The sequence below is a fragment of the Malus sylvestris genome, chromosome 3 (genome assembly GCF_916048215.2).
Source record: "Malus sylvestris chromosome 3, drMalSylv7.2, whole genome shotgun sequence".
Classification (NCBI taxonomy): Eukaryota; Viridiplantae; Streptophyta; class Magnoliopsida; order Rosales; family Rosaceae; genus Malus; species Malus sylvestris.
Window position 1 is genome coordinate 6,666,657 of NC_062262.1, and position 8,203 is coordinate 6,674,859.

The 8,203-nt window shown below is 34.8% G+C and overlaps 1 protein-coding gene across 3 annotated transcripts; it reads right to left on the reverse strand.

Moving 5' to 3' along the window:
• Nucleotides 1-171: 171 nt before the first annotated feature.
• On the reverse strand, nucleotides 172-4,272 carry LOC126615407 (serine/threonine-protein kinase BSK5-like). 3 transcript variants are annotated; one of them, XM_050283227.1, is made up of 10 exons: nucleotides 3,940-4,272; nucleotides 3,610-3,833; nucleotides 3,376-3,511; nucleotides 3,049-3,182; nucleotides 2,868-2,973; nucleotides 2,032-2,117; nucleotides 1,553-1,741; nucleotides 1,275-1,439; nucleotides 993-1,106; nucleotides 172-625 (listed from the first exon to the last, which is right to left on the reverse strand). In XM_050283227.1, the coding sequence occupies exons 1-10, from the start codon at nucleotides 4,019-4,021 to the stop codon at nucleotides 383-385; spliced, it is 1,479 nt and encodes a 492-aa protein (XP_050139184.1). In that variant the 5' UTR covers nucleotides 4,022-4,272; the 3' UTR covers nucleotides 172-382. The 3 variants fall into 3 exon arrangements, with proteins under 3 accessions (XP_050139184.1, XP_050139185.1, XP_050139186.1); XM_050283228.1 differs by having other exon boundaries at nucleotides 1,275-1,436; nucleotides 3,940-4,267; XM_050283229.1 differs by having other exon boundaries at nucleotides 1,275-1,436; nucleotides 3,610-3,827; nucleotides 3,940-4,264.
• Nucleotides 4,273-8,203: the final 3,931 nt, after the last annotated feature.

The following is an 8,203-nucleotide window of genomic DNA, read 5'->3' on the forward strand; positions in this document are numbered from 1 at the left end:
GCCACAGTGAGCTCGACTTTGTTAGGTTCGGACTTAACAGCTTTTGACCGAGGCCCAACCCAATTAAATACGATTGGTTTGGGTTTTCTCATGTTGGGCTAGGCCAAGCAGTCGAGCCACAAGTCCAAGCATGTGAAATGAGAACTCTTTTTTTTGGTTGAAATATGATAATTTTTCTGGGATCAAAAAGGTAAATAATAATAAATGGCATGTAATGTAACATACTGTTCCAAAGGGACATCTTACATGAGGAAACAAACAAAGAAACTTGATTCCTATATATCAAAATACAAGAAGAAAAAAACACCAAGACCAAATGCCAAATTGGGAAAGAAAACTAAATACAAATTTAAATGAAGAGGAAAAAAACACCTATACAATATCAGTTTTTCTCTCTTTTGGCTTCCAAGGATGATCCGTCTTTTAGCGTTTCCTGCGCATCGTTGTCCATCCCCAGGCTCTTGAGGGCAGCCGCTTGAAGATAGAATCCAGTCGACCATTCGGGGTTTATTACTAGTGCTTGCATTGCATCTCCAAGAGCTTCTTGCGCCATGTCATTCATCAAGTAACATAAGCAACGTCGAGCAAACACAGTTGGAGATATCATTGTTCCACCGTCAATGAACTGCAATGAAAAGAAACAAAGATCTGCCTATGAGTAAGATGAGAAGCATATCCGGTCCTACTCTCTATCTGTCAAATGAAAAGTAGCCGGCTGGTACAGCTAATATTTCCTAAGGGGTTATCGTTTCTAATCATGTAAGATTTATGGAAAGTCATAGACTTCTATTACGAGACAGAAAGGCCCAACCGCTAATAAGTTTTCTATGTAATCTTCTTTACTGGTCTAGATAAAGAAGCAAATTATATCGCTAAAGCTTTCAACTAAATGAACATCTTCCTAATATCACAGGTATTGATTAATATGTATCTAGATTCTGATGATAGAACTTATGACCAACATATTTTGTAATCATAAGTTTGTGCCTTACTTCTGTGTATGAATCTATGGCAGCAGCAAAATCTTTCGCTCGAAATGCAGCATCTGCATGCTTTTTAGAGTTCAATGTCTCTTGTATTTGATTTGTCCACATTTGGAAAGAAAGCTGCAAGGTAACTTCAAAGTAAGGGCAGTGCATTACACAAAAACCAACAGAAAAAGCAGCTCATACACAGCTGCTGCGGCATGATATTGATGACCGAAAAGATAATAATAATGGCTGGCATATGTCAGAAAATAGACCATAGAAAAGTTAGAATTGAGGATCACTAACATCATTTGTGACCCCCTCATCATCCTTGTATCCAAGCTTCTCCAATATTTCATGTATTGCAGTAAGATCCAATCTCGAGCAAGCTTCACCTAGAGGTGACAACGATGTCTGATTCAGAAGCGTATTTCCATGTGCAATACCCAATAAAACGTACGATGGAACCTGCTACAAACCACTACATGAGATGACATAATACCTTAATGGTATTCTATTTGCAGCGTTACTGCAAACCAGTTGTGCAAAACAGAGAAAATCAAATCAGTTTTGCATCAGCACACCTCAGTTTCTTTTTGAAGAGGAATGAGGGCAGTCACAAGAGACTTGGCATTTGGCCTCTCACGAGGTTCATACTGCAAGCATCGCGAAGCTAACTTCACCAGCTCAGTTCCATCATCATTTGAGAAATGACCTTCCAAGCATGAGTCCATCAGCATCAAAAAGTTTTTGCCACGTATCAGGTCAAGTGCCTTCCACAAAGAAAATACGTAATTATTCAGCTAGAAGCTTCCTAATATGACAATCTGAATCTGGTTTCAATGAAATTGTAATCACCATAAAATTTAGAAAAATTTTAAGCCAATTACATAATCAGTAAATGCTGAGAGTGCAACACAATCAGATAGATTTAACTTGGGAAATTTGGTAAATGCTTAGAGCAATTTTAAACAAGTTACTTTTGTAGGCCATAAGGTGCCACAGATGTCAAGAAAAATATCAGATCATCCACCTCTATTATTATAAAGAAAAGAAATCTTACATGGCTTGGGGGAATATGTTTTCCACTGAGCAGATCAAGCAATACGGTCCCAAAGCTGTAAACTAAACTTTCTGGTATCACTCTTCCTGCCAAATAAAGATAAGAATTAGCCTGACTAAAGACTTTTATCGCTTGAAGAAGTGTGTTCAAACCTCATGCATACAACAAATATAGAAGCATTAAAAGTTTCTTCCCATGCTTCCAGGTTCATCTTCATCCATTTAGTCTTAGTAGGTTGAAAATTAGCAGTCAATAATAGCACAACTAAAGACACTATCACCTTACAACGTGTTCAAATATCGTGCATGCTAATGTGGAGGTTTTAAGACCTTCTCCCAATGAAATTTTCTTTAGGGGATAAGTAAATATGAATTATGAATAAGAGATCATGAATAACGTAAAGTCATAGCCAGTCCAAAAGGCCACTACTCCGGAAGCCCTTGTTGAATAATCAGTATTAGTTGCTATATTTCAACTCACTAAGATGACAATGCATTACAAACAACTTCAATCGCTCATTAGTTGACGTTTGTATAGCATCCTCACTTGTTTTCACTTCCAGTTGTTTTTCATAAAAGTAGATCTTGGAAAAACAGACGATACAAGTTTTTACTCTAGGAAAAAATATGAGGTTCTGAATTTACATGGGAAGACGCGACAAAACTATGTTCATGGGAACGAAACAGAAATAGGAAGATGGATGGGGACCATGGGTAAATCACATGGGAAGATAAAGGTCATCTTTCATCCTCCTCCCCATCCTATCAAACATAGTGCAAGTGTTATAGCATTAAATGTTGTTTCGGATGGGCTAAAGCAATAATGGTATTAATTACCAGTCCTCAAGTACTCTGGAGGGGTGAAAGCCAGGTTGGTACTATAGCTCTTGCCGTCTTTGCTATTCTTCATAAGACCAAAGCAGGAGAGTCTGGGATTCCCATCCTGTCAAGTACTCACTAATGTAATCAACCGCCGACAAAAGATTACAACAATTTCAAAAGGATCAAAAGCTATTACCTGATCAAAGAGAACTCTATAAGCATTAAGATCATGGTACAATGCCTGCCCTTTACTGCTGCAATAGTCTAAAGCTTGTGCGAGATATAAAGCCACTCGCAACCTCATCGCCCATTTCATCGGCTGAGCTTCCCCTACAACAGTTTAAGTTAATCAATCTAATCAATCTCTGAACTTTTCTTAATTTCAGCTCAAGTAAGTCACAGTTGAATTTGATTGCTTCAACAAATGCACTAAAAACAACAAAAACTCGAAAACAAGCCAAATTTAGCAAAACTAAATCAAGATTAAAACCGAATAGGGGTTTTAAATCAGAGGGTAATTTACAATGAAAGAGATGCTTAGAGAGAGTTTCATTAGGCATGAACTCGGCCACAAGCAATCTATTGTCACCCTCACAGCAACACCCAATCAAATTCGCCAACCGCTCGTTCCTCAGCTGCCCCACAGCTCTAGCTTCCTCCTGCAACCAACAAACCCACCACATATTTTCACACCTAGGATCCCAAAAACAGAAACCAAAAAAGAAAGAAGCACAATTGAGTCAACTTCCAAAATTACCAGAAATTGGCGCGAATCAGGCCAAGCTGATCGGTTGAAGCGCTTAACAGCGATCCAACGGCCGTCTTCGAGCTTCCCTTTGTAGACCACATTGGGAGCTTTCTCTCCGTGCTCGGAGACCACGTTCTCCGACGAGAATCCTGACGTGGCAGCTTTCAGTTGGTCCAGGCTGAACTCGTTGAACCCAGGAAGCGAATCCTCATTTTTGTTCTTATTCTCTGCAGCTTCACCAAAAAGAAGAAAAATATGAAATTTTCTCGGGAAAGTGACGGAAAATGAAAAAGTTAAAAACTTGCAAACAGGAAAAGAGTAAGAAGAAGAAAAGCTCACCTGGGTCTGAAGAGTCGTTGGGATTGGATTTGGTATTGGACGGCCAGAAGCAGAGGGAAAACTTGGAGCAACGAGCTCCCATTTGCTGATAAATCCAATCCTAGAGAGAGAAAAAAGCTGGAAATGCCTCTGTGCGTGAGTTTCTCTCTCTAGAAAGTGAGGCTTCTCTCTCTATCACTTTCCTGGGGACTCTAGAGAGAGGGTTTGAGAAGGGTTTTCGGAGATGAGAGAGAGAGAGAGACGGAACAAATGATGGATAGGGTAAGGAAAACGATGGAGAATGGAGAAGAAGAAAGATGGTCAAATAAAAACCAAGTGAGGTTGCATTTTTTTTCTTTTTCTTTCTTTTTATTTTAAATATAGGAAGTGTTTTTTTTTTTTTTTTTTTTTTTTTTTTTTGAAAACTAAATATAGGAAGTGTTTGGAAGGTGAGAAAGTTAGAGAAAATTTTTAAACCCAAGAGTAACTTTCTGGATCCAATGTCGTCTTCGTTTTTCTGGGTTTATTTCTCTCACTAGCACTTCATCTTTCCCTCCTTTTCTGCATTTCTTTCTCGCTCCTCCTTTTTTTTTCTCTTTTAGTTTTAGTTTTTAATCTTATCCCTTTCGCCTTTTCTCCGTCTATCATTGTTTTCTTCACTCTTTTTCCTCTTTTGCTTTGATTTTTTTTTTCTTTCTTTTGCCTTTTATTTTGATAAGATGATATTTCTTATTATTTAAGTGGTATTATTACTATAAAATAAATTACACCAAAAAGAAATGTTTGAACACAGAACAGTGAGTTAAAGAGAAAAAAATAAATAAAGAGAAATTCTAATGTAAGAAAACCATACCACCGGATTCTTACAAACACTTAAAAATTACTTATGCTCATGCGCCCGCACCCACCCTTACCTTAGTTTTGACCCCACTCTCTTTCACGCCACCCACACTCCGTCTCCCGCATAAAAGAACTCCTAAACGTGAGGTCAATCCCCTCTTGCAATAAGATTATGATATTCTAGAATGATTTATTTACAGAAAAGGAAATTTAAATTTTGTGCAAGAGAATCAATCGACTTAATTTACATCTACTTCTTTTATACGTTTGCCCTCTTGCAATAAAATGATATTCTAAATTTGTCTATTCATATATAAAAAAAAATAAAAAATTTGTTTTCACTTTTGCTTCATGTATGATTCATATGCGAAGTCCAAGTATGTCATTTATTAGAAAGAAGTAAAGGGATTAGGTCAAAAATTCAACAAATGAAAAATGACATTAGTGGAATTGTCAACCAAAAAAGGATAACGTTAGTGGAATTCAAAGCTTTGAACTTTGATTTGGTATTTAACTAATACAATTGCTCCCTAAAACATGTGAGGCTTTTTTATGTAAACTTTTATTAAATGTGTAACGTGAATTGACAGTTTAATATTATAATATATTTGTGGATCTACAAGTTAAGTTGTTATTAAGAAAATTTAATCACGAAAATTACTCCTTTAAAATTATGATGTATTATTTATATGGGAAATTTTATTTGAACCCAAGCAACTTCACTTTACACCCAACTTAAATCTTAATTGTGAATTGTCTTCTTAGCCCTATTGTCTAATTACTATCAAGTACAAGATGAAATTAATACAAAAATCAAAATGTTATCAATAAACCCACTTCCATAATTAAACCCTTATCGTCACGCAATAATTTTTTTACATTTTGTTTTGGCTAAAATCCTAAGACGTCGTCAAAGAGAGAAATAAGCTCTTTTTGACGGATAGATGATAATTTTGAAGTTTTAAATCTTTCAAATAAAATATGAATCAATTTATGTTAATTTTTTATTTAATTTCAATTCTTTTTGTTTAGGCTTTAGTAGCAGTTGTATACTGCCTGCAAATAGGCTTGAAATCAAGGATAATAAAGGTGGATGATGTATTTCTTGGTATTTTGTTTCTCTGCCACCACATGTTCTAGGTTTTTCAAAGATCCATGTATATGGCTAATCATCTTTTTTAGTGATAGTATCCCGATAAATATATGTCAAAACCAAACCTTTTTTGTTAAGAGGAAATAGCCATCACTCGAGTAGAAAATTGAAATCAATAATTGAACTAGGTAATTATACTTGGTAAAATCTCGTCGAAACAATAAACTTGCCCGGAGCACCAGGTGCGAAGGAAACCCACACGATACCTAAACTTTTGCAAATTAAAAAATATTTTGAATACCTCAACGCTTGGGTTGGTTGGTGAAGAAACAAAGCAATGAGAAATATGCAGCAAAAGAAGGATTAAGCGCGAGACAAATATGTAAGATATATTGTTCTCTTTACGTCTTGAATGAGTTGTAGAATACTCATTTTGTGTTTTTATTTTCTCAACGGATGTAAAGATAAATTTACATACTGAATTAGGTTTGAGATGGTAGTTTAGGTAGTAAATTTGGGTTCAAATAGATATTGATGGTTTAATTAAAATTAATATAGGTGTAGAGAGTAAGTTGGGTGTAAAAATAGGTTGTATGGGTTCAAATAAAATTTCTCTATTTATATTGTTCATTTATATTGTAGCACGTAAACTGATAACAACACGTAACTGTATTCTAAAAGCATAAAATTTCACACCCTAATCCCAAAGATAATCAAAAAAGTCAGATTTCAATATTACACGTAAACTTATTTTTTTTAATCAAATATTATACCTTAGACTAAATTTAGGTAAAGTTGCTGTCATGGATGACGATGTTTTATCTTATAAAAGCTTTGAAAACAAAAAGACTAAAATGGTTAGAACAAGCTGTGAATCATTTCATATCAAATTTGAAGCTGACTTGGTACCGCCAATAGTACATTTTTTAAGATAGAGATTCTCTTGGTATCTCATTATCCAAGCTCAAAGATCAGACAATTCAGACCATTCAAATTGAATTCGACTCCCCATTAACTAATTTGCTTGCCCACGTCACACGAGAGTTCTGATTTCTCTTTTACACAAACCAAGGACCCATATTCCTTAGTCCTTAAACTCTAGACACTAAAGTACTGATGAGGATCCAAATACTATTTTTTATGTCAACCCAAAATTTAAAATAATTAAATAAAGCAATCAATTTATTTAGATTTTATGAAGTTGGACAGTTGAGCAATGCAGATAAACAACACAATTAGTCATGATTTTGTGCACATAAAAGATGAAACTAAAAGCATAATGCAGTGTTGTAGCCAGACATGCCTCAAATGATGAAGAAGGCATTCAACCTAATTTCAGGATCTTCTTGACCAACTTTTCCAGCTCCTCTTGTGCACAAATAGAGGTTTTATAATTGACATAATTATCATATAAAATAGATGTTTGCAGCTTTAATTTACTACCAATACGATAAAGATTTGAGTGTGACAGTGGCATCGTTATGTAGTAGTAACTTGAGTATATATTAATTGATATTATATATATATATATTAAATTAATAGTATACTTTAATTAGGAAACATATGCCTGACATTATAATATGTGAATCTGTAATATCACATAACGATATAATTGTTGTGCTCCAAATTCAATACAAATACAAAAATACTTTGTCTGCCACACCATCACATAGTGTATACTTCATTGATGTTGAGTTTGTATATTATGACATAGGGCCGGAACTGTAACACTACTTTTTTTACACAATTTTTGGCACATGTTTTTGTGGGGCTCGCTTCATAATGTATTTTAACCATCCGAACCATCTATCTTTAGGTCTCCTCTCAAAGTTCATGTCTACCAAAAATCATCTAAATCTAAAACCATATGACGTTGGCTTAAGAGTTAGGATTTCTTTGTAGAACCATATCTGTCCATTTTGTTTACTATAAATGTATGTCCATATGACGTGGGCTTAAGAGTTAGAGTTTCTTTGTAGAGCTGTATTTGTCCATTTTGTATACTATAAATGTATATCTTAATGACTATGTATTTGTCTAATTTTTTTGTAAAGATGATCTATGAATGATGTTCTAAAAGATAGACAATTCGGATCATTAAAATACATTACAAAGTAAGCCTTATAAAAACGTGTAAAAAATAGTATAAAAAAGATAATGCCATGAATCTATCCCCATTTATGAAATATTAATTATATAGTCAATAATTATTATCATAATAAGTAAACTGGTAACAACACGTGACGATAATATATTCACATGCTCCAAAATTTCTCGATGAGCTCAGCATTTGGAAAGCATGAGGAGAAAGATGAGCTCTTTTTGCTCTTATGAAATGTGCCTTAATTATAT